The 26,229-nt window shown below is 35.3% G+C and overlaps 1 protein-coding gene and 1 long non-coding RNA gene across 3 annotated transcripts in view; one reads left to right on the top strand and one right to left on the bottom strand.

Moving 5' to 3' along the window:
* Positions 1 to 7,901: 7,901 nt before the first annotated feature.
* On the top strand, positions 7,902 to 25,084 carry ERCC4 (ERCC excision repair 4, endonuclease catalytic subunit). Its single transcript, XM_069809973.1, has 11 exons — positions 7,902 to 8,115; positions 9,108 to 9,288; positions 12,235 to 12,430; positions 13,784 to 13,991; positions 15,060 to 15,240; positions 15,585 to 15,713; positions 16,284 to 16,394; positions 17,563 to 18,154; positions 19,860 to 19,952; positions 20,670 to 20,782; positions 21,866 to 25,084. Exons 1-11 carry the CDS (start codon positions 7,942 to 7,944, stop codon positions 22,597 to 22,599), a joined length of 2,712 nt encoding a protein of 903 aa, XP_069666074.1. The 5' UTR covers positions 7,902 to 7,941; the 3' UTR covers positions 22,600 to 25,084.
* Positions 15,265 to 26,229, bottom strand: part of LOC138690528 (uncharacterized) — a 29,662-nt gene continuing 18,697 nt past the window's right edge. For both annotated transcript variants that reach the window (XR_011329301.1, XR_011329302.1), the window contains exon 3: positions 15,265 to 18,431. This is a non-coding gene — a long non-coding RNA (uncharacterized lncRNA). The remainder of the gene's footprint in view (positions 18,432 to 26,229) is intronic.

Here is a 26,229-nt window from a genome sequence, read left to right as displayed (position 1 = left end):
GCAAACTAATGTATAAAAAAAATGGTATTGGCCAAAATGTCTGAAAGGAAAGAAACACATAGTGTTTATTCTTTTTAGACTAACAGAATAAAAAAACAGAAAGTTTTGACTCTGGCACAGACTGTTCACTGTGATTAATAAAAATAATTTTTTCATCGAAACAAATTAATACATTTAAGTAAGTCTCCTATGTAAAGAAAAAAAAAAAACGGACTGAAGCAATCATAGGAAATGCACAGGAAAGGCAAACTGGGACTACAGCGTGAAGTTCTGGGATGACAGAGGAGAATATCCAAGAAACTGGGAGTTGAAGAGAGAAAGGCAGCAATGAAGAATCTGAAAGAATGAGTCAATATATCATGAGATTTCTAGAAGCACATAACTTTCTGCATAGAACATATTTCTATTCAAACACAACATTCAAGAAATCGCCACTAGAGCTTTCTACATTGCAGCACCCAAAAACCTAAAAAAAAAAAATACTTACAGGATGTGTGTACTTCCATCAAAGAAAAAAATGTAGTTAACTTGATCTTGTGCCAGCATTAGGGTTAGTTTCCTACTTTATCTGATATATTGTCCATACATCTGAATCTGAAAATCTGGGGTTTTGCTTCTCAGGGACCTGCCCCAGCCCTCTACAGACTGCTTTAACAAAACCCTGTGTAGCTTTAGTTCTGTCTTACATTATGCTTATGCTGCAGGTTTAAATGCATTTTTAGTAACAATCATTTAATCCATACCTCTTTAATGTCTATATGATCTTTACTTATGTGGACTCACATGTTTAGAATTCTGTTTGCTTTCCTGGCTGGAAAGTGGAAAGTCTCACATATCGTGAGGTTTTTTTAATTGTATAATTTCTTATTAATATACAAAGGTTATATCTCTAAAACTATGTACTTGTTTTCTTAGCAAGAAAAGAATTCAATGATTGTGACTTCTGTAGGCCTCACACTTTCCAGGATCTAAGAAAGAATTCAACAGTCAGATGAGATTTTTGAGTGTTATATTTGTAAAACATTTTATCTGACTAACCTACAAACTCCCTAGAAACATACACTCCTGGATAAAATGCAGCATGCCAAGTTTAAAAGTGATTCAAAGAACTCTTGGAGCTCAGTAAAGACAATTTTCTATTTGGGTCTAAAATAAGAAGCCAGCTCCAGTCTTAACTATGACATGATTATTGCTGCTTTGTAATTAGAGGTTTCCTACAGGCTCTGAAGAATGTAAGCCAATAGTTTTCTCTCTACTTTAAGTTGAGTTTAAAACATGATTAAAAATAGAACAGATCACACATTCATAATACTATCTTAACTAAGACAGAAGTCTGAGAGGTGTGATAATTTGGTACATATCTAATTTTTCAGATACAGTTACTGAAAGTAAAGAGTAGAAAAGACGTATTGATTTGAAATGCAAGTAAAGATGTAGATTCCAATTCTGATTTTTGCATTGCCTGATATATCCCAGGAAATTCATTCAAGCTTATAAATGCTTGAAAGAAGTTCCAGATACTATTTACTAAAGACAAGGCTAGTTTTCTTGACATGTTTCTGGGAAATATGATACATTCAAACTAGGATGTAAAAAGCCAACAACTACTGAAATAAAAAAAAAAAAAGCAAAAGTATCACAATAGCTGAACTATTTCCTTTGGAATAACATGACACTGATAGGAGGTAGCATTATTTCTCACTTTGAACTGCCCAAAATGAAAACATTCTAAGAAAATAGTGACATTTTACTGTAGAGCTTCTATACATCATATTTTTAGTCAGACACTTAGTTTTTCTTTCCTATAAGCAGTTAACCATCCTCTTTACCTCATTGGAATTTGTCAGCTAGGCACACAGCCATTTTATTAGCTTACAAGTCCTGTTTTACTTGGTGTAGTAAAAGCAGGGATGAGCCTTTTCCTTTGTTCAGAAATCTAAATCTCTCTTCCTAGAAAATAGTTATCTAAAGTAAGATGTCATTTTCCTGGCTTCCTTGAACAGTCACACTTATACAGTGCATTATAGGAGAGTTGACATCACTGGGCAAGGCATGAATTGATGGTGCACATTTCAGAAGATCAAGCCTGAAATTTGAGTCCTGATTTCCTCTGCTTGGTTGCTGTCCATGTCTGCATAGCACTAAGTTCTAGTAATTGTGGATTTGGTCAACTCAGTTTTTAATCCTCAATTTCCCCTGCATATATCTACTGGTTCAGGAAGTACATAAACAGAACATTGCACAACAGTGTAAAATTGCTGTCTTTGCTCTACATATTCTATAACCAAACACTTAGAGGAATGGAAAATTCCATATATCAGGAAAGTTTGCTTCATGTTAATTTTACATTCTCTTTAAAAGTCAAGGAGAAGTTATAGAGGTATGAATCTGCCCCACAGAGAAAATCAGAATATTCCTTCAGTGAAGAAACTGCAGTTGCCTTCAGTTATTAAAGTGTTAAGTAAATTATTACAAATGTGATCCTACATTAGCAGCAATATCCTGTTTTAATAATAGGCTACAAGCACTCTAATTAGAAATGTCTATCATGTAAAACAGTATTAAAACCACTTTTACAATTTTCAAATTAATATGAAAAGGTTTTTAATTGTCATGTTAGTACATTTCCTTGCTAAACTACTCTTGTATTGGAGAAACAGTAAATTCAATAATATGCCTCAGGAAAAATGTCTGTATAAAACTGATACTTCATACTAACTTGTAAGGTAACAATATCTTACCAGCGAAATTTAGGAACAGTCACAATTTTGTCTCTTCTTTGCTTTACCCACAGGACACTACTACAGCAATGTTGTTGCTCTATACTTTATACAAAGTTATCTTTTTCACTTACACAGCAAACACTGTTTTTGGAATACAGATTTAAAAACAATGACTAAATCTGGTTTACCCACCAAACCAAATATGCTTTGGAAAGAAAAGCACATCACTGCTTTCTCGACATGGACTGATGAGAATAAACAGGCTGAGGTGCAAATTAGCTCCTTAACAGCCTCTCTGTTTTCCTAGTGCCTTAAAACATGCTCTTCAGAATGCTGCATCAATCTTAACACGTTTTTCTCTGTGAGATCTTGTGCAAGCTCTTCAGCAAAGTAACAACTTGACAGAATATTTGGTTTGTGCATGAGAGTAACCTATATTTTCATAAAGCTCCAGTTCTAATCCCTTTATAACTATTCTCTCCGAATCAGAAGGATAAATAAATATAAATACTCATTGAACTACATGGTCCAAGAACTTATGTTATGTATCCCCAGTTCAGATGAAAAAGTTACAAGTAATAACATTGCAAGATCACTTCTTTTCACAAAAACCCGCTTCTGGTAGCACTAAGAAAATGATGTTTTTCATCCACATCAACTTAGGGTCAGTAAACACAAAATCTTCAACTAAAATTGCAAAACCAGATTTGCATTGCCTCTACTATACAACAAATCTACGCTGGTCACAACGGTGCAAATGTTTATGCATATGTAATACTGTCTATATACATCCATGTTGAAATATTCCCCATTGTATCACCAACTGCTTCTTCTTTTTTTAATAACAAAACAGTTAATTTGTAAAATTACTTCTATTAAATGAACAGTTAAACATTGAGTGAATATGACCATATCCTTTAGAAATGTATGATAGACTTGAACATAAGTAACGTATTAAAACACTTCATCTAGCTGTCATTTTTATATATTGCTACAATAAAAAAATCTCATTGTATGTCATGACATTTACATCTAGAAACTATTAAAGTGGGATATTCTACATGGTCACCACATATATTATTTATATAAGATGCACAAGTTGGGGGGGTGGGGAATCAAAATTAAGGTTGTTCAGGGTACTTAGAGTATGAACTGTACATACCTTTGAAGTTTTTAACCTAGCTTTGTAATTGTTGAGAAAAAATACTGTGGAAATCATTAACAGCTGCTTAAGTTTAATTCTGAGTTTACTTAAGACAAAGTACCTTGAACACATTTCCTGTTACTTGTATGGCAATTATACCTAAGGGGGAAATGAAGGTGACAGAGTTAGTAATTCCAGGGTCTCATGGTCTGTGCAGAGCCAACGTAGGACAAGAACTTACCTTTCCCTTACTAATGTTTCCTATCCATCAGACCATAGCCCAAATCAATTATTTTATTGGAGTTCATTTTTAACCCAGCAAAAGCATGTCATGTTTAGATATTACAATAGCTTCCTTGAAAAAGAATAATTAGGTTTTCCTTTATAGGTGAAATATTTTTTAACCTGTAAAGGATATGCTCTATGTAGACTGCTGGAGAAAAATCTACTTCATCCAATTACACATTACAGAAAGTGCCCATTTCAGAATCAAATTTTCTAAGAACACTAATAGATATGGCTAAAAGATGGCTTATAATAAATTTCCAAATTATGGAACATGTTTTTTCAATTTCCAATGTACCTTTATACCTATAGATAAATATCAGTATTTCTATTTTTGCTCTTTTTTCTTAGAAAGGAAGTTTGTTCTTATACTAAAAAAATAAATATACTTCCTTGGGAACCTGGATAACAAAACTATGCATTAATTCAGAAAATTTCACTTCAGCAGTCTTATCTTTTAACTAGAAGCTCCAACAGGTCTTTGTTTTTACTAAAGGTGTGAAAAAGTATAAATATGTAGTCTATGATATAATGATGCAAGATAACTCTAATAACAGGACAATGAATGTTAATCTCTTAAGATTCATCAGCTAATGAATTTAGGAACTAGTATGTTGATAAATCTAATCAGAGATAATGAATCAAAATGTATATAGGATTTGAGGTAATATATTAGATTTCATTTGTTATGAAGCTGGCTCTGTGGAAAAATCACAAAATGTGATAATTTTTAGGACATTTCAAAGACATTGGCCCTAGTCTTCTTAGCTGGCTAACACAACTGAGGTTTTAAACATCCCCTAAATCAGAGATTTTTCTCTGTAGATAATGGGGTTAATAAGGCTATAATCCAAACAACAAACCAGGCCAAAGACACAATGAAAAATCCAGAGAGTGGGAAATTTCACATTTTCACAGTTGAAAATATTGAGTTTTACTTAAATACAAAGATTATGGAAGACAAAATAAAATGTTGATGTTTTAGAAAGACTCTAAAATAAATTTTACATAAGTTATCTAAATACTGGTTTTCTTCTTACAGGGAGTCCTCCTCAGCTCTTTACATTATCATTAACAAAAATTATTAATATGACGCACAAGAACTGTTACTAGTTTTCAGAAAAGACTGTTGTCATTACACAAATAGGCAGATTAATGACTTAGTCATGGTTTCGCGCATTTTTCTCTTCCCTAGTAATGATTAATAACTTGTCAAAAAAAAAAAAAGTTGTCAAAAGCACATCTTAAAGAGAAGATTAATATTAGTGATCCCAATAATGAGTGATCCAAATAATAATCCCACCTCCAGTGATTCGTTCTATTGCACTACCATACAATTAACCTGCTTTTCATATAGTGTTAATAAGATGGAGTAAGTAGGTCTGTTAATGCCTTTTTAAAACATGCAAGTAAATGTCTTTCTTGGGAGGTTGATAATGGGCTGTACTGACCATGTCATATAATCTATCAGCATGAAAGTAGCCTATAGGTTGTGTTTGTTTATAATTTTATATGGAATGAAACTTCTAAAGTTATTCCAAATGTTTATTACATACATATATATAACAGAAGTTTTAATATGTCTAAAATTAAAATCAGGCCTTCATTGTTGAATACAGAAATGTATTAGCATGTACTCCCTGAATATCATTCTCCTAGCCTGTTATTCCCAACTTAAAAATTGCATATTATATCTAATTCTTAGACAAATTTTATTCATCATTTTCCTATACAAGTTCTTACTTGTGTTTTTATGAATTTTTTTAATATTACTCTAATGTTTTGCAAAGAAAAGTTACACAAAAATGAATTGCAAGATTTAGTCCTAAGTTCTGCTCTTCTAAGGTAACAAATTACAGCCCTCTACTGGTTAATAAATACATAAGCACAAGAAGTACATTTCACAACAATTTTACATTAATACTATAATTAGCCAAAGTGAAAAATATAGAAATGTATATAGTACAAATTAAAATCAGACTATAGAGATGCCTGAAATATTTTATTTGGACCATTAGAAAAGGTATTCTTTCTAATTAATGTAGGAAACAGTAGGTCAAGGAAATGGCTGGTTCCTAAATTATATGGACAATTCTATACAATACTGTAATTCTTCAAAGAAGTAGCCTTATTGGACTACAGCTGCTCATACAGTATTCAAAAATAGTAAAAAATGTTAATGATAATCATTGTGTTATTGTATAAGACTTTGTTATGGTCAGTAAAACGACCTGCAGGCCACAAAAATGAAATGTTGTCCAAGTAAAAATACTGTTTTTCTGACATTTTTATGGTCTAAAATAAGTTTTAAATACAAATGACAAAAAGCTTAACTACAGTCAGCTAAAAATGAGAACCAAACCATGGTATTTGATACAACCATTGGCAATATGATCCAATTTGCAAGGAAAAAATTGTTCAGGTATCAGCATAAAACTTCAGAAATATGACACATGTATGAGAAAAATCAAGAATAGTCCCCATATTTTATTATTTTTTGTCAGTTTTTAAAGGCTTTTTTTCTACTTTGCTCTGAGTCTCTGTACTGCATTTAAAAATGCAAATACATATATTATAAAATAATTTGAAAAATTCCTATATTAATTTAAAAGACTCTATAGCATAATCCTGACTGTGTGGCAAATTTACAAATAATGCATTGTAAAGTGCATCTTCATTAATAGTGTCAACTTGAATAAGTATGCAGTAAAAGAACATTAGCAGCTGTACAATTTATTTTCTCTTACTTAGAAAAAAAACCCAAAAACCAAAGAAACCACATTGCAACTGCCAAAATGTGACGATGCGAAACAAAGAACTGAAAGTATTTATTTGAATGTATTAGACGGTTAACTCAATGCCCTGATAATGGCATTTTACCAAAAGAAGATGATATTGAGGGAAATAATGGGAATTAATACCCAGTGTAAATAAAAGAGATTTGGAACTTCTTCCACACATTCATGTTATGGAAGAAGCTGGCTGTATGCTGTCCCTCCACCCAATAACCCTGTGAAAAAGCTGTCAGTCTTCCCCCTCGCTTTCTCAGGGGATTTTAACCCAGTTGAAGTGGCATCCATCTCCCCTGCAGTAGGCCCAGAAAAATGGCTTATTTTAAGAGGGGCGGGAGACAAGTTCACCTGCCCTTCACCAGGCTGAATTGTAGGATAACTCTGAGGAGTGTCCTTCATTTTCAGCTGCTCCTGAAAGCAGGTCTGCAGAGTCTGTCACCCCTGGGAGAATAAACAGCCTTTTCTGCACTGAGGTAAGGACGCTAAAAAATGAGGCACCAGGAAAATGCTGAGGTACTGATGCATTGTATGAGGAATGCCAGGCTGAAGTTCAGTCAGGCTTGGTTTTGTTACTTAAGAAATGCAGGTAATTAGTAGCAAACAACAAATAATTTGTAATAAAAAAGGAAGACCCCCTATCTCATATTCACACACACCCACACACACACACCAGGAGGAGAGGGGGCTCAGCTCGCCTCAATACGAGCACCTGTGGGGAGCTTGCAGGGCAGATAAGTCCCCTTCCCACCTCCTTTTCCACGCCGGTGGCTCTCGGGATCCTCCCGTCCCGCCGCCGCCGCCGCCGCCCTCCACCCGCCGGAGCTTCGCCTGAGGCACCTCGCGCTCGGGGCGGGAAAACCCGCCGCGCTCGACGCTGGAGGACCGCGGCGCCTGAGTCCGGCAGGGGGCGTCGCCTCGGCGGCGCCCGCCTCGGCAGCGGGAGGGCGCGGCGGCTGGCACGCATGCGCAGCTCCACCGGCGTCGCGGGCCGGCGGCCATGGCGGTGCTGCTGGAGCACGAGAGCCAGATCTTCCTGGACCTCTTCCACCAGGACGGGCTGGTGGTCTGCGCCCGCGGGCTCGGCATCGACCGCTTGCTGCTGCGCTTCCTCCGCCTCTACTGCGAGCCTGCCAGCCTGGTGCTGGTGCTGAACACCAGCCCCGCCGAGGAGGTGAGGGGAGCTCCTGTCAGCGGCGTCGCGCCTGCCCCGCCCCTTCCCCCTCAGCGGCGTCCCCTCTCAGTTTCGGCGGGCGCATCCCGGGGACGGCCGGCGGCGCGGCGTCCCGCCAGCGTCTGGTCCCGGGGGGCAGGAGGGGGCTGCTGCCCGCTCCCTCCGAGCGGAGGGGGTCTTCAGGCCGGGCTGCGGGTGGGGGCAGCGCGGGGCCTTTGCACTTGCTGGGGGGGAGCTGTCGGACCCGATGCATCACATCAGGGTCCGAATTTCTACTCGTGCGGCACGGTGGAGTCCTAATAATAACGATCTAAAATAAGGTTATATACGCAACTCGGAAATGGCAGAAATCTCTAAGTAGCCAGTGAGCAGGAAGGAGTGAAACTTGTTGACACGTTTGACCCTACTTGTGAAAAAAAGAGAAAAGAAAAAAAAAGCCCGTCTATTTTCGCTGGAACCAGGGAGATTTCCCACCATCGGGGAGGTGATGTTCTGGGGATTTTTTGTAGTGACCATAGGTGAATAAATATCACGGCTGTAGTTTATAAAATTAAGCTTGACGTATATGACCAACCTGCTGTAGTTGTCTTTGATAGCAGGCGAGTGGACTCAAAGATGATCTCTTCCCAGTTCTCTGTTACTAAGTCAGTATTGAAATTGCCTATTCTCTGAAAAAGAGCTGTTAATATATAAGAAAATGTAAGCTTCTCTGAGCGTCACTTGCTCATATTTGCTTAAGTATTGTCTAGCTGCTGCTGAAAATACATGCATTTTTAAATCACCTGGAAGAGTTTGAAACTGAACAAAGTATACCTAAGAAGGAAAAAAAAACATAATTCTGACTTCCTTAGGTAGTATGTTACACTAACATGCTTTTAATTGGTTTTGGACAGCTCCTCAAAATTAACAGAGTATGTATAATTAAAGTTTTTTTGCATGCATTTCATCAGTTTCCACAACGATGTCTTGTGTTTTTATTGTATTTGGTTTAGGAGTATTTTATTGATCAGCTGAGGTCAGATGGAGTTGTTCATCTTCCTCGGCGTGTTACCAATGAAATTACAAATAATACTCGATATGAATTTTACACACAAGGAGGAGTCATCTTTGCGACAAGTCGAATCCTTGTGGTAGATTTCCTTACTGACAGAATTCCCGCAAACCTCATTACTGGTAAGAGTTTAATGAAATAAAGGTAAGACTATTCTGTTTGAAAATACATAAAGCTTAATTCTATATGAAGAGTTCTACTAACCAGTATTGAGGTTGAAGAATTATTCCTTTTTTTTCCACAAAGACTTGAGGTAAAAGGAGCAAATATGCAATTTTTTCCAATGGTTTTCTTTGCTCCAGATTTTTTTGCATTATTTAACCATAGAATTTGTAAACATCCACATTATTTTTAGATACTGGATCATGCATTTGTATGGCTTTCTGATATCAATAAGGGGCTGGAAAACAAATCAGCAGTTAAACTATGCCATTGACCTAAGAAACAAAATTCAGACTGACTTTCAAAGAAAAAGAGTTGATTGCATTTGGTGAAATAGTGTCCTATGGTCTGTAGGACATTGGCCTATGATTAAATGCCCTGTGATTAAAACTGATTTTTAGATGTCCTGTTTTATCAACCATGCATGCTACCTATTTATTGCATTTAAAAAATTATTCCTGATGACTTTTCCCATCAAAAAATAGCAATACCTTACTAATCTTTGTCTTGACACGCCTTGGACACTATCTAAATAGCAGTATTATGAAGTAGTGCTGTTACTATCACGTAAAGATTTTGGGAATAGCTTGTGACTTTTTTTGTTCTTATATAGAAGTCATACTTGAAAGATGTTAGAGTTTTCTCTTTCGTCCTGTGTTCTTTTCCCCTTCTCCCTCAATTGCCATTGTTTTTATGTTCTTGTCTAAGCTGGAAACCCTGTTACAGCCTGGAGAGCTAGTAAAATAGATATCTAAGAGCCAGGAATATAAGAATATTTTACCATTATCTAAATGTTAACATCTTAATGGCTAAACATAACTGAATGTTGAATGCTTAGAAGAACATAAGTTTCTGCTTCAGAAGCTGTATCCCTTTTCTTTTAGTCAATATATGACAAGCTCTAATCTGTAAAACATTTTGAACAGTTTTATGCTACAGCCAAAGGATGCCAGATCTGTCAATTCGGATAATTCTAGGTTAAAAAACAAAAGTGACCACATTTTCTGGGCAACGTACTTTAATTTCTCTTCATCCGCTTGACTCCTTCATCTTTACATTTCTGTCCTACCAAAGAAGAAAAAAAAAAAAAAGAAAACACACCTTTGGACTTTGTCGGTATGAAAAGAAAAAATACACTAAAGGTCTAAAAAATAGTCCTGTCCTATAATGACACAGTTGTCATAGTTTTTGCATTGCCACTGGAGGTCAGTGTGACAGCAGCTTTGATAGACTTGGCTCCTTCATTTAAAACTTGCATAACACGTGGTTCTGTTGGAAACTTATATTATTTGTGTGTGAAATTGCATGACAAAACCAACAAAAACTTGTAATAGTGTTTCTTGAGGAGTTAACATAGCAAAAGTGTTTCTAGGTGTTATAAATGTTGTTTATAAAACCAATGTAGAATCACATGTGAATTGAGACCTGATGAACTCATAAATTCAGCTAAATGAAAATAAGAAATTATCACTGCAGTAAAGAAGAATTATTCCTGGTGGTTTTGGCCAAATAGAAATGATTTCCTTAATAGCATAGTAAAAGCGATGCAAGTTGGTGTAGTAAACAGTGGCAAGTTGTTTCTACCAAGGCTTACACAGCAGTATAAACTCACTTCATAAGCAGAGAAATATTGACTAAAAGTAGGAAGGTATTATGATAAATACATAGTCTTACTGGCCGATTACAAATTCCGTCTCGCCTGTAATGTCCTTTCAGAGTCATATCTTGACAAACTGGAAGATGTTTAGAAATGAGTACGATCATTATTATGTTCTGAAAAATTTGCTTCACAGGAGAGACGTAATATCTAGATAGAAAAATACCTTTTAGTGGATTATTCCATGACTTGATCATGAATGGCTAGCAGTTAGATGGAAGTCTTTTTTGTATAGATGCTCTTTCATTTACAAAGTAAAGGCATATTAAAATCAATGGCTGAGTGCTGAGTTGAAGAAACTTGTTAAAGAAATTAAATGCACTGTAAGTTTGTCAGCTTATGTAGGCACAAGGTAAAATGTGTGATGTTTGATGTCCTTTGCTTCCATTTTAGAAAGGCATTTATTATTCCACTGGAAGCTGTGAACAGATAAAAGTACCACATAGGCCTCACTTCACTAGGGGGAGAATGAAAAAATGTAATGTGTGTAATGTAACACAAATAAGTGTGAGACAAAATAAGCCTTTATTTTAACAGGTCTTGGCTGAGTGAAGTGTAAATCCCAGAATTATTCACCTCAAACACTTAACTGTTGTTTCACTTCTCTGTACTAAAATGTGCATGATAAATCTTCTTTTACTAATACACCCATAGCCATAAAGAAAATTGGTGGTGTACTCATACAGTTGATGGTACTTTCTGTCCTCATGTGTGAATATGAATATCAGAAAGTGGGGGGAAAACAAAATACATATTTTCAGAAGTTCTTTGATTATGTAAAGACTTGAACTGTTACCAGTGCAACATACTTGACAAGTCTGTAATTCCAGAACTTCTCTAATAAAATAATTCAAATATCATAATCTTGAACATATTTAAACTTGCTTTGTTACAATAGTGTGTTATGTCTTGTATTTGCTTTTACTCCTTTTATAAGGTTCAAGTTTTGCCTTAGGAGTAAAGAATTTTCTCAGCTGATACGTCCTGCCACTCTAGCACAAGGGTTTTTTTGCTAAAGGTGCATCATTAACCCAGTTCTGTTATTTGGGGATTCCATGGTACTGAAACTGAGGAATTGCTTGGTTTGAACCCTGGAAAGTTTGTTCAACCATCACTTTAGAAGATTTAAATTCCTATTGTCTTTTATTTAAGAAAAAAAGGTTAAAAAATACAAGTTTTGTGGAAAAATCTATACAAAATTGGACCTTTGTTTACTTTTTTGTAACTTGAAAATCTTTTATTTTGCCAGGCATTTTGGTGTACAAAGCACACAGAATCATTGAGTCCTGTCAGGAAGCATTTATCTTGCGACTTTATCGCCAGAAGAACAAGCAAGGCTTCATTAAAGCCTTTACAGATAATGCAGTTGCATTTAATACTGGTTTTTGCCACGTGGAAAGAGTGATGAGAAATCTTTTTGTCAGGAAACTTTATCTGTGGCCAAGGTACAGCACCTCTTTATTTCATTGGAGATTTAAACTTAAAAAAAAGGTGGAAAAAGTGAAGGATGTTACAGTGGTTTCCTAAGAAAATGAGGTGTATGCAGTCACACTGCTACTCTGTGTTCCCTCTTGTATTCCCAAACAAATTTCATTCAATTTTTGACAGAAGTGATCTTAAAGATGCTAAATTTGTTTAAGTATTTTTGAAAATAGACCCACATTAAATCTATAAGGGGCTGAACCTTATGGTATAGCTGTCCTTTTAGCCAACAGAAATCGCAGCAGAAAGTGACATTCCTAATAGCTTAAGAAAAACTTCACGTATTAAACAGATTATTTAAGCCATGAAGTAATAGGAATACAGTCTCTCAGTTCTGCCATTCATGAAGGTATTTGCTTCCAACTGCGATGAAACTCCATGGATCTTTTTCTACGTGTCAGATTAAAAAAAATCTTCTTTTACGTGTATGTTGTGTATGAAGAATATTTCTTGACAACTGATAGAAACCAAATTGCCAAGTTTGTGACATGCATTAAGTTTTTCAGGAGCAAAGCCACAAATGGCACTGGGCACTTTAGCTGATTACCCATTCAGTGCTCTAGCCTTGGGCAGGAGGTCTGCCCATTTGTTCCTTTTGTCCAGTCTAGAATGAGTTTCACTCCATCTTAATGTACTGTTACTCTGCACTGTAAACTCTTTAACATTCCACTATCACAAAGGAGTAGAAATGGACATAAGTAGGATAGGAAAGGTTGAATAAGAGCTCTCTAAATTTTTTTCCTTGGCTTCTGAACCATGAAAAGACCTGAGAGTGCAGCATACAGTAAGGGAAATGCCCACTGAGTTTCAGAGGTCAGACATAACGTTCTCTGAGCCTTGTTCTGTTGGTAAAAATCAGCTAGCATCTATGTACCTGTACAGCCGCATTGGCTGTAAGGCAGTGTTCTAACAAGCACCTGCTATAATCAGAATCTGGGAAGGTCACAGAATCTGCTAGTGGATCCATGTGATTCAAAAGGATATATGAACCCATTCGAGTTTCTCCCTCATGAGATTTTTTTGGTTTTACTTTAATATTTGTTATACGTAATAATGATGTAGAATCTAGTGGATCTACATGGATCATTCACCAGCACTATAGGCTTGCATGATTACAGTCATAATTGTGGAATACATGGTTTTCTGAGGCTGTTCATAAGATTGGAGTCTGCACATTAGTATAAACTGATTTATTTTCTAATTAACTTACTTGTTTACATTTAAAACAATTGTAATTGTAGTTTATACAAACTTTTGAATAATTGTAGGTCAAGCAAACCATCCATGTAAATCTCAATAAGCTGTTTTCCTCTTAGATTTCATATAGCAGTGAACTCATTTTTAGAGAAGCATAAACCTGAAGTGGTGGAAATACATGTGTCAATGACCCCCGCTATGCGTGCTATCCAGACTTCAGTCCTGGACATTTTGAACGCATGTCTGAGAGAACTCAAACGTTATAATCCAGCTCTTGAAGTAGAAGATCTATCTTTAGAAAATGCTATTGGTAAACCTTTTGACAAGGTAACTGTTTTGATTGTTTTGCTGTGTCTAATTAAAGGGATGTAGATCTTCAATGCAAACAAAAATATTATTTGTAAAATAACTAACCAGCATCAACTGAGTGTTCTCCCATGACATGTTTATTACTGGTACAAGGAGAGAAACTGTGTTAAATGGTGATGTTACAGTTACCAGTAGAGTTTTTGATGTGTTGGTATTATTGTTCTTCCTTCATTTCCAAAGTCCCTGCAGTAAGAACATCCTGATTCATGGTTGGTTTATTATTATTACTACAAAGATGGCTGCAATTTCAGCTCAAAATACTTCAGAGATAAGTATGCAGTTACTTACACACACACCCACCTTTTTTCCCTCTTGAATTTCCTGCTTGTATTTTTTATTTTCTCTATTAGGAGAAGCGCTGTGTATAATACATAATATGGCTTATGCATGCATCTGTTCTGTCTTTAATCATTATATATGTTACTAATTGTGTGTGCATTGTTATTTTTGGCAGATCTGCAATGTTTGGCTTATATATGTTTTCTGTAGGATAAAATCATAAACTTCAACCATCATAGTGAAACATGGTTATGTTACCTGTGATTTAATCTTGATGTAAGGCCTTCTTTACTTTAAATATTTGGAGGTTTTTTCCTTATGCTCTGTAGGTTGCATATCTGTGCTTCTCATCTTATTTTGAAAATTAAATGACATTATAATGTTTTTTACTTTACTTAAGTAAAGGATACTAGATACTAAAGGCACAGGCCAGTAGTGGTAAAATAAGGGGGGTTTTATTTTACCAGGTTTTTTATTATTATATGGACAGGAAAATATGCACTGAAAGCATTAAATGATATACATCTGCTAATTGTTGAAATGTTTTACATATAAGCATCTATATTCTGTTAACTTTGCAAAAAATGATTACTTATCAAAACAAATACCTCATCATCAAATTTTTAATTTAGTATGTTTAATAACTTTGGAAACTAGTGGCATGCCCTGTAAAGGAAAAAAAAGTGCATTATCTTTGTTAGTATACTATATTTCTGACATCCTGAACTTTCCAATTTATATTTCTAGACAATACGTCACTATTTAGATCCTCTCTGGCATCAGCTTGGAGCCAAGACAAAATCTTTGGTCCAGGATTTGAAGATACTACGTACTTTGCTACTGTATCTAACTCAGTATGATTGTGTCACTTTCCTTAATCTTCTAGAGTCACTGAAAGCAAGTGAAAAAGCTTTTGGTGAGAATTCAGGTAAACACTGAATGACCATACAAGTTAATGCATGAAACAGTGAAATATCGATATTTTTAATTAACATTCCCAAACATATGAAGGTATCTAATTAGGTTTTATATAACCAGCCATAAGGACGTAGGTTTTTATTGACAGATAATGCTTTCATCTTCCTACTTAACTGCTGTTACTTAACAGTGTGAGATTTGCATCACATCTCTGTCTTTTATTAAGCTAGTAATTACATAGCAAGCAGGTAGCACAGGTATTCCAGATGAGAGATTTGGGGCTTTTACTGGAAAGGGTTGAAACACATACACATTGCAAATGTCAAACTACTACTGCTTTCTTTTCCTCTTTAGGTTGGCTGTTTCTTGACGCCAGTACTTCCATGTTTGTAAATGCTCGAGCTAGAGTTTATCGCATTGCAGATGAGAAACTGAATCAGAAAGGCAAAGGCTCTGAAAAAAGTGATGTGAAGAAGGAAAATGGTACTGATCATTCCTAATTTTAAGTTTGAGAGTGTCACACGATTTCAGACGCTCTGCATATTATTACTTGTGTTCCCTACATCTTAAAACAGCTCAAGATCTCAATCTGTTAGCTGGGATAAGTTGAGACATAATCTTAGTTCAAAAAGCATATAATAAACACAAAACAGAGTCATGAAGAACTAAGGGGTTATTCTAAGCTTGCTCAGCTGATCACTGGGAGAGCTTTTATGGAATTGTTCTTGAATTACATTGGTGTTTATCTTGATCTTATTTTACGTGAACGGGTAGGAGGCTGATATTGCTTTTATTAAAATATTTCCAGGAGTTTCAGAATTGAAGAATGAGTGAATATTGTAAGTTTTTGCTTCACTAGAGCACTTATCCCCATTTTTGAATGTTTCTGTAAGAGTGCTCTCCAACCCGTTAGCATAACAAGTTGCATATGTAGGCTGTTGAATATCATATTTGCCAACAACCATCACGCTATTGACATCTAACCACTAATGTAAAGTTCTAAAAGATATTTTGGCTGCAAGAGCTGCTATGTTCAATCTTACTTTGTTTCAGAACTGAAAAGGGAATTGGTTCTAGAAAGTAACCCAAAATGGGAAGCTTTGAGAGAAGTACTAAAAGAGATTGAAAATGAGAATAAGAACAGTGAAGACCTTGGTGGTCCAGGTGAGAGAATATTAAATGATGTAAGTTTTCACAGTACAGCTAGTTTTTACTTCTACTTGACTTTTGAGAGAAGGACCCTAACTCTTTACTGTAGTTTTGTTAAAGAGCTAGTTTTAAATTTAATATTTTGTGGACTTAAGGAGTTTATGTACCTAAACTATGTAAAACTAAATTGTGTTACATAAACTCCTATTTAGTTCTTGCTCTAAAAGAGAAATGCTGTTGGTTACTATGCAATACTGTTTAGGAAATACCCTGTATTATTACAAAAAATATTTTAACTTACACTTCAATATTGTACTGATACCGTATTCTCAAAACCAATAAAACTAATATCATGGAAATTTGTAATAATCAATGAAGGTACCATTAACTCATTTCTCAAGTTCAGGTTCAAAAAAAAATAGGGATTCTGTCTTATGCCATTTCCATCTCACACATTCTTCTCATGCACCTGAAAATTTGCTTCTCCAGGAGATGCACCTAAATGAGGTAGACAGTAGAAGGCAAGTGTGTTTCTAACTAACTGTGTTGCTGCCTTTCCTATTTTAGGGCTTTTCGTCCCCTTAAATTTCACCAATTTTTATTTTAGGAAATAGTAAGGGTAAAAAAGCACTCTTTTCTTCCACCCACAGTGTTCTGACTCTGGATAAGATCTGGCTCTCTCACCTAGTGTTGTAGGAGTTTATCTGAGTCAGCTTGTGGGGAATCGTTATTCAAGGCCCACAAATGTCAATAGTACTGTGTGAAACATGTATTTTTTAGACTCTTTAACACAGCTGACAAAGGCTGAAAATTAGAATGGTCTAAATTAAGTTCTCTCTTATTCCACATTCAAAAAAAAAAAAAAAAAGTAGTTGTCCAAGTACGTTTCAATACATCCTATATCTGCCTCGTTTCAGATGGTCAAAAGGAAGACCTCACTAATTTTGATGGTATAAGAATAAGGAAAGCTGAACTTCCATTAACGTTCTGTAATCTTTTTTGGTACAAAACGTCATGCAACTTAGACTCCCTGAAAGTCCAGAGCAACTGTGACAACCAAATGTAAAGGCATTTGGCAGGCATGCTTCTAGGATCATTAAAAACAATTTGCTCAAGAGATGTCTTGTAGCTGGATAAGTACAGCATAACAGATTATAAACATGATATTGTTTCTTGACTGCAGGGCAAGTGCTTATTTGTGCCAGTGATGACCGAGCTTGTGCGCAGCTCAGGGAGTATATTATTGCTGGAGCAGAAGCTTTTTTAACAAGACTGTATAACAAAAGCTTCGGAAAGGATGAGAAAGCTGAAGAAGTGTGGATTAAGGACAGAAAAGCTGTCAAGTCCAAAGGAAATGCCAGACCAGACACAGGGCCTCAAACCAAAAAAGCCAAACTCACAGCTTCTTCAAAACAAAATAAACACAAGAAGCAGCAAGACCGGACTATAATCCAAATGATAGGGAAAACCGAGGAGGAAAAGGGAGAGCAGTTAGAGGTAGAAGACAACAAAGAATTAAGCAGTAGCCAAGAAAGCATTATCGAAGAGACCATTCCTGAAGATTTCCATGTCAACTTACCCTCAGATTGTTACTACGGTATTTTCAAGAACCCGCTCACAATTATTCATCCGTTGCAGGGTTGCAGTGATCCCTATGCGCTCACTCGGGTACTGCATGAAGTAGAACCAAGATATGTCGTCTTATATGATGCAGAACTAACTTTTGTTCGGCAGCTGGAAATCTACAAGGCAAGCAGGCCTGGGAAGCCTTTGAGGCAAGTTGACTTGGTCAGGGTAATTTTAGTCTTAAAAGAAAAAATAAGTGCACTTTCAGCAGAAACATACCTGTAAAAAAAAAAAAAAGTTCATTCCATCTTCTACAAGACCTCTGCTTAGATGATCTTAGTGGCAATAGATCCATTTGGAGGTGCTGTAGTCTCATTTTGAACCGTCTCTATAGGTGTGATTTTTACACAATAAGCTTCATTTTGGATTCAATTAATTTTCACATTTCCTGATGTCTGGTCATGCTGACGACCACTAATTCAGAAACTGTAACAGAAAAACAAGTAAAGGAAAACGCAATAAAGAAAATGAGAAGTATTTGCAGTTATACACTGTTCTGGGGTTAGCTGACAGAAAGATTTCCGCATTTTGTATATATATTTGATACACTTGTGAATTGCAAAACTCATGTTTATGAATAAATGTTACAGACTAATTAAAAAAATAGAAAACTTTAATATAATATGAGCTTTTGCATTATTTTTCATTTATATGGCTGCCTGATACAGCATTTCTGGAATACAGTAAACTGTAGTTATACCTCTACCTCTCTGAAAATAACTTATAGCAGTTCCTTAAGTCTTAGAATAAACACACTTTACTAACTACAGTTGAAACACAATGTATTGGCATATGAAATTATTACCTTTTGAATTCTAATGCTTTATACTTTAATCACCTCATGAAAATTACTTGCATAAATTTAACAAAGCAGTTGTAATTTTCCAGTCAAAGATTTGTATATATGCAACATAACTGAAAATGGAAATCAGTTTGGCAGTATTTAGTGTGTCTGTACCTGATTTCCAGGGAAGGACTCTCTATTGCAGATATAAATGACAGAACTCACAAAGTATATTGCATGAGGATAATTTCTGGGTTATTTGTACAATTTATTTTTAATTGCCTAATCAACATGTGTTATATCTACCTCCAGCATCACGTTCCCACGCTTCAGAGCAGGAAAATCAGATGCAGTCATGCAAGTAGGGGTTAGAACATGTACCACATGAAAAAAGTAATAGGAATAAAATCCTATCAGTCTGTCAAAATGTACCTCAGTTAAAATATACTGGAAAAAAATGACTGTGCTGAAAAGCTATAGGCAATTAATTCCTTAAGGTAATTATTAATTCTTATATGTTCCATTTAAATCGCTATTTGCAGAATAAAACTTCATTTGTCGGTGTGCTCATCTCTGCGAGATAAATGACAGCTTGTTCTTTGTAGAACCTACGATTTCCTTGTACATCATTAGATGTATTTAGGTGGCGTTTTTTCCTAACCCAGGATGATTGCAGATTTTTTAGTTTGTTATATATATATATTCTACTGGGAAGATTTTAAAAACAGTAAGAAAGTAACTTCTCCATTATACTTGCTTTATGTATTTACTGAATGGCTGACTGCAGTCTGAGTCCACTCTGGTTGAATCCCAGAATTCCAGTAAGTGTATCCGCTACTGGGAAAAGAGGGAACACTGGATATAAGAATTTTTGTTGCTGATTTTGGAATATCTTTACAGAAAAAGATAGTGTTTTTTCACTTGCCTTTTTCAAGGCAAATACTAACTTGTCAGGCACTTACTGCTACTAATCTTAAATATTGGTTGTGGGTATTTTTAACTTAATATGAAGTTTTGTGATCTCTTTCCTTCCTCTTTTTTTTTTTTTCCCCTCTCTTCCAAACCTGCAGAGTTTATTTTCTTATATATGGGGGCTCAACAGAAGAACAGCGCTATCTCACAGCTCTGAGAAAAGAGAAGGAGGCCTTTGAAAAACTCATTCGGTAACAAAATTAGTTTACTACCTTTATTATTGTTTCACGTAATTCCCTTATATGATTACATTTTAAATACTAAAGTGCTTAACTGTGTGAAGGCTTTAAATAAACTTCTAATTCAATTTCTTTTCAAATGTTAAAAGAACTTTCCCACTGAGAATCAATGAAAAGTCAAAACCTTCCTTTTCAAAGCCCCTGATACTTTATTTATTAATTTTAGGGGGTTTTAATATTAAATTTCAAAGGCTAAACAGCACCACTTGTATTTTTCCCTAATAGTCTATGAACTTCATTTCTGTAAATGTACGTTTTTGGCTGGAGGTAACATTTCTTGTAAGATATTTCTAAGGCTTTTATGACGGAAGTCTTTTTGGGGAACAAACCAATTATTTTTTTAGACTGTGTAAAACAGTATTTTTACTGACAGTGTCTTCTCACCAGGTTATACTGCTATTATTAGTCATTAATTCCTTTGTTTCATACGCCCAGAGAAGTTCTAAAAATAAAACAAGCAGATGCTAAAAAGTGCTATCAATTAAAAATAAAAATATAGCATCTAGCCCAACAATCTGGAAAACCTAGTAAATTGCATTTCTGATCAGGTTTGCAATTCGTATTAAACTATATATAATTTTACATCTGGCTGAAGGGTATTAAAGTATTTTGATCTATTTTTCTCATATAGTTGCAGTCTTTAGTGTTTCTTTCTTTGTGGTTCCTTAGAGAGAAGGCCAGCATGGTTATTCCTGAAGAAAGAGAAGGAAGAGATGAAACAAACTTAGACCTAGTAAGAGATGCTAAACCTGCCTCTGCTTCCACTGACACACGCAAAGCAGGTGAGCAGTTCATGAAGTTAGGCCTATAACTATTGTGTTTAAATCCTGTCCAAAGCATCTGGGTCATAGTCACATTCCATGTTGACTCTGCAGTCTTGATGGTAAAGAAACATTATCTCCCTTACTCCATCTACCTCTCTGTGAAATGACAATGAATTATGTTTCTCTTTGAAAAGAAAATGTCAATTAATGAAGTATTTTACCATTGAGACAGATACCATTTAGATTGTTTCTAGGCAGCTAGTTGGTTATAAGACTCTCTAGTATTGCTTGTAGGGAGGTGGAGAGAAGTTAAAACATTAAAACTGAAGTCTACAGGTAGTCAAAGGCAGTGTTGTCCTTGAGCTAGTAAATGTTGGGGACTTCTTTTGATCTTGGTGAAACAGAGTGCCTGAGTAAACAACTGCAGTTTATGGGTTTTGTCTACTTTCTTTGCAATAAAGCATCTTTCTTTTGTTGCAGTTCTAACCACATTTTTGTTCCTTTGCTCTGACATGTATACTCTGTGTTCATCTTTACAGCTCTGCCCTTGTTTTTCTTTGCTGTCATTTTTGTAATCCTGCTCTCCTTCACCATATACTTTCTAATCTTTGCTATTACGTCTTTTGTGGCCTTGATGCTGCAGTCTCTTTATGTATCCTTCTACAGATCTATAGAGGCTGAAGTATAACTCCTGCAATAAAATGCCATATTTCTTTGGGAAACAGCTGGAGATAAAAAGGATCAGCTTTGTTATCTTGTTTCGCAGGCAACTTTTTTAAAGATTTTCCTGATTCATTTAAATAATTTTCATCTACAGCTTAACATATTTCATTGTCACATATACAAGGCTTATAGCAGGTAGCATGGTAGTTCTATTAAACTGCAGAGCATACTCCATGAACTACAGTATATAATTTGGCAACTGATTTTTCTCTATAACAGTGAAAAATTATTCTGGATTTATTATACTGCTGAATTTGAGGTATAATTTGAGATGTGAAGTCCATCCATTACAGAAGCATTGGCAGCACACAGGACAACTATACAACCAGAGTCAGAGGTCATAAGTATTAGGTTAACTGTATTTATTTTGCTCTTTAGGTGGACAGGAACAGAAGAGTGTTCAGCAAACTGTAATAGTGGATATGCGGGAATTTCGTAGTGAGCTTCCATCACTGATTCATCGTCGTGGTATCGACATTGAGCCTGTTACTTTGGAAGTTGGAGATTATATTTTAACTCCTGATATCTGTGTAGAGCGGAAAAGTATCAGTGATCTGATTGGTTCTTTAAATAATGGAAGACTGTATACACAATGCATTTCTATGTCCCGTTACTATAAGCGACCAATTCTCCTGATTGAATTTGATCCTAACAAATCTTTCTCCTTGATTCCACGAGGCTCTCTACATCAGGAAATTTCCAGTAATGATGTTACTTCTAAACTAACCCTTCTTACACTTCATTTCCCAAAGTTACGTATCCTGTGGTGTCCCTCTCCCCATGCTACTGCTGAACTGTTTGAAGAGTTAAAACAAAACCATCCCCAACCTGATGCAGAAACAGCAATGGCTGTCACAGCAGATTCTGAAATTCTTCCCGAGTCAGACAAGTATAACCCTGGTCCTCAGGACTTTCTATTAAAAATGCCAGGTATTAATGCAAAAAACTGCCGTGCCTTAATGAACCACGTTAAAAGCATTGCAGAGCTAGTGACACTGTCAAAAGACGAACTTTCCAAAATTTTGGGTAATGCTGCCAATGCCACGCAACTCTTTGACTTTATTCACCTGACCTACAGAGACGCAATATCTAAAGGAAAAAGCAAAAGATGACTAATGAGATTGTTCAACATAGGGCATAGATAAGCTTTTTTTGCACAGTACTTTGGCAAAGTACGTGAAATATTTTAATAAATGCCCTCTAAGATAACCAGCTGCTTCTTGCTAATGCTGTTCCATCAGTTTTAACATTTGGGTTACTTATTATTGAAGGCAAGTTTCAACAGGAGTAAGAAACGCAAATTATTTTTATTCTTCCTATAGCACTTTAATCAATTCTATAATGTCACTGAATGAACTAAATTAAATTCTTCACCAAGTCCATAAGAATTAAGTGCTAAGACTAATTGATAAAGGTGTTTTCTTTTGAAAGTTATGATGTCTTGCTAAAAATGTACTGTGTTTTGATTAGTATGTGCGACCTGCTGCATGAGATATCACTTTGCTTTTGCCTTTTTTTTTAATGTCTTGCTCTGTGGAAACTGCCAATTTTTGATTGACAGTGATGGAGCTGTTTGAAACACATTGTGGTCTTTTGTCAGGAGTTTGTTTAGGAGAACATACCTGGACTCAATCGTGAATTTTAGAACATCATCATAAGCCTTTGTCACAGTAAACTATAATTGTATGGTATGTTCTACATTATATTTGCTTACTTTACTAGAAGTTATACTTTCTTTTTTGACATTCCAAAGTCAGCACAGCTCTGTCTTGCTAGATTTTGCAAAGTGCATTCCTTTGGTCTTCACTGGATAGAGATTCTGTGGTGGCACAATACAACTTAATTCTCAGCGTGCCTTACTTATGCTTTTAAGATGCTTTAATTTTTTAATCCGTTTTGATAGCTCTTGCACCTCATTCACTTGGAAGTGAAAAATCTAGTTATACCATTTGGACTATTCCTTTATACCAGAACATATTTCCTCTCATAAAATGCAATAGTTTTCTAAGTAAGGTTTTCCAAAAGTATTGACAGTTCTTCCAATGTTGTCTTCTTTCTGTGTCCTATTGCACTTGTATTTTAATGTCTTAAATAGACCATCTGTCAGTAAATTCAGTAAAGCTATTGTCACCTGGAAGATAAAACTTTTAACATTCTGTGTAGCATAAAACAGGAAAAAGTTGTTATTCTTTTGATAATTTGTGAATGTGTATATTGTTAAAAACATATATTCCGCACTGAAATTTGATATGAGAACTATGTAACAAACTGCCATTGCCAAAAGGGTTGGTCCTGTGTCATTACATGCTAATGTATTTACATTAGCTATTTACAAAATCTTTATCTATAATGACTTGCACATATATATTTATACGATTCTAATGCTAACAACAGATCAATGTAATCTCCATCATTAAAGGAGAAAATATTGATTTTCTGTATTCAGGTTCAGTAAAAACTGTACTGTGCACTTTCAGGTCTAATGTTTACTGTGCATTTTAAGTGTGAATTATGAATTTGTTAACTTATAGTCTAGCACTGAGCTGTGACAGTTCAAAGTGAACATTTTTCTGCAGATGAAAATTGCAGTATTAAATACATCCATAATATGATTAAAATTTGTTAATTATCTTGTTTCTCATTGGGCTGTATTGATATCAGAACATTTTTATTTTTAGTGGGTGGTTTATAATCCAGATCTTAGGGTTTCTATTGCCCTATATTCTAATTTATTTCATTTAATATAAAAAGAAGTCTTTCCACGAGACTTTTGCTTATTCAAAGCAATAAGGTCAGAAATGTTTAGGGTTGAGAATGCCTGTAAAGTGGTACTAAGAAACAGAAAATCAGAGTAAGAACATAAGTGTCCTGCATACATGGCCTATAGAGCCTGATTCAGAAAAGGAGAGCTGAACAACCTTTGAAAACATATATTGTTCATGCATTTGCATCATTAAGATGTTCAGTGAACTGTAGGTTTGGGGGTTTTTCAGATGTACTGCATCTCGGCTTTGTCAGTGGCTTTTTTTTTTTTTTTTTGCTTAGATTTGTATAACATGAAAATGAAGGGTACATGAAGAGGTTATAAAGTTGTAGCTTTGTGTTGTACGCTAGATCAAAGTAACATAATGCAATTAATATTTGCTAAATACTTAGATTAAATTGCATTTTTTTATATATATGTGGAATGTTTGTAAGGTTTTTTTGATTATTTGTTTTTTTTCAATGCAGGATTTGGCTTTTTCTTTAAAACAACCACAAGTAACATTGTTATAAGTTATTATTGCTTATTTGTGATTTGGCATTTTACTGTATTAGGTTAGGTTGCAAGTTAGTGGTGTGTCCTTCTGGGGCAGTAGGTACAAATTGTGAACAAAGGTGGAAGAGGTCTTGTCTCCTGAAACGACTTATTCTGAAATAACCAAGCCAAAGAGTCTACCTCTATGCAGATGCAACAAAATGTTTTGAGTGAATGATGAAAATCCTTAGGTTGCATTCCCTGACCTTATAGTGCTATATCAACAGTGATGAAATTTTGTATATCTTGTCGTTGCTTGATGTTTTAAGTTTGTGGGGTTTTTATTAAAAATAAAAATACAGCCTTCAGTTTGGGAGTGTCTCAGACTCTTTCTTATACCCAAACCAAGACTACACATTTCAAAGTCACTGAATATGTGAAACCAGTGGGGTTTATATGTTATTGGGAAGTAAGCTTGTTTCTGCAGTTCATTCTAGGCTTTGATTGCACAAGGTTTCTTCTAGAAAAACAGTAAAACCAAAATCTCTTAGGAACAAATGCAGCTTATATTAGCAAATATATTTTGCACAGGATAGATTATGTTGTAGTTCCTAAGTTTTAAGTTGTCTGGATACCATTCCTGCTAGTGGTGACACTTGCAGTTTCTAGCTACAATTGCAAAGGAGTCATTTTGCTTGCCATGTTGCCTGTGTGAACTCCCTACCCAAAACAAACTTTACCTTCAGAATTACTTTTTCTGCATGAACTTATATATTAGGGCTTTTCTAGTACCAGCTGTATTGATCACTTTCAAATTTATGCTTGCAAAACTTAAATGTAAACCAGCTGAACAGAAATCCACACTGCTTATAAAATATGCAGCTGTACTCTAAAAAACAGTGACTCTTTTAAAAAGTATAAAAGTTTAAATGTAAGCATTTTGTGATTGTGAGGCTTTCTCATCTGCAGAGTGATAGTACAACCACAAGTAACTTAATTTTTAAAAAGAAAAACAGTTGTCTCTAAAGCTTTCCTTAGTCATCCAGAATTCCAGTTCTGTGACTGTAGAAGAGAATCCAAAAGCAAACATTTGCCAAACAAGTTATTAAATGAATACATTATTTATATGCCAAACAGCATAAAGAAATGTAACTGAGGGTTGTTAGTGTGGGCTTACCAATTGACAATTTTTATTTCAGGCTCCATAAACTGGATGCCAGCAAGGTTTACAATCCTTTTATAAGGACTATTTTAGGATAAAGTTCTCCTTAGCTCTTACTCAAAGATAGCCTAATCTGTTTCCTACAATATGTGGTTTTAAGAAATGCAAGTAGGGTCATAAACCAAAAAGTTCAGAAACTGTTGCTCCAGGATTTTGTAATACTTTGTAATTATAACTTATTTCACATATTCACTCTTTTTTGACATAATAGCAAGAATTTTGGACATTTGCAGAATCAACTCTAAGCATAAACCCTTCTATGTTTTTCAGATGAAGTCTTTA

This window comes from Haliaeetus albicilla, chromosome 22, assembly GCF_947461875.1.
Source record: "Haliaeetus albicilla chromosome 22, bHalAlb1.1, whole genome shotgun sequence".
Taxonomy (NCBI): Eukaryota; Metazoa; Chordata; class Aves; order Accipitriformes; family Accipitridae; genus Haliaeetus; species Haliaeetus albicilla.
The sequence above is the reverse complement of the archived record's forward strand: the minus strand, read 5'-3'. Positions and strand labels throughout refer to the sequence as shown.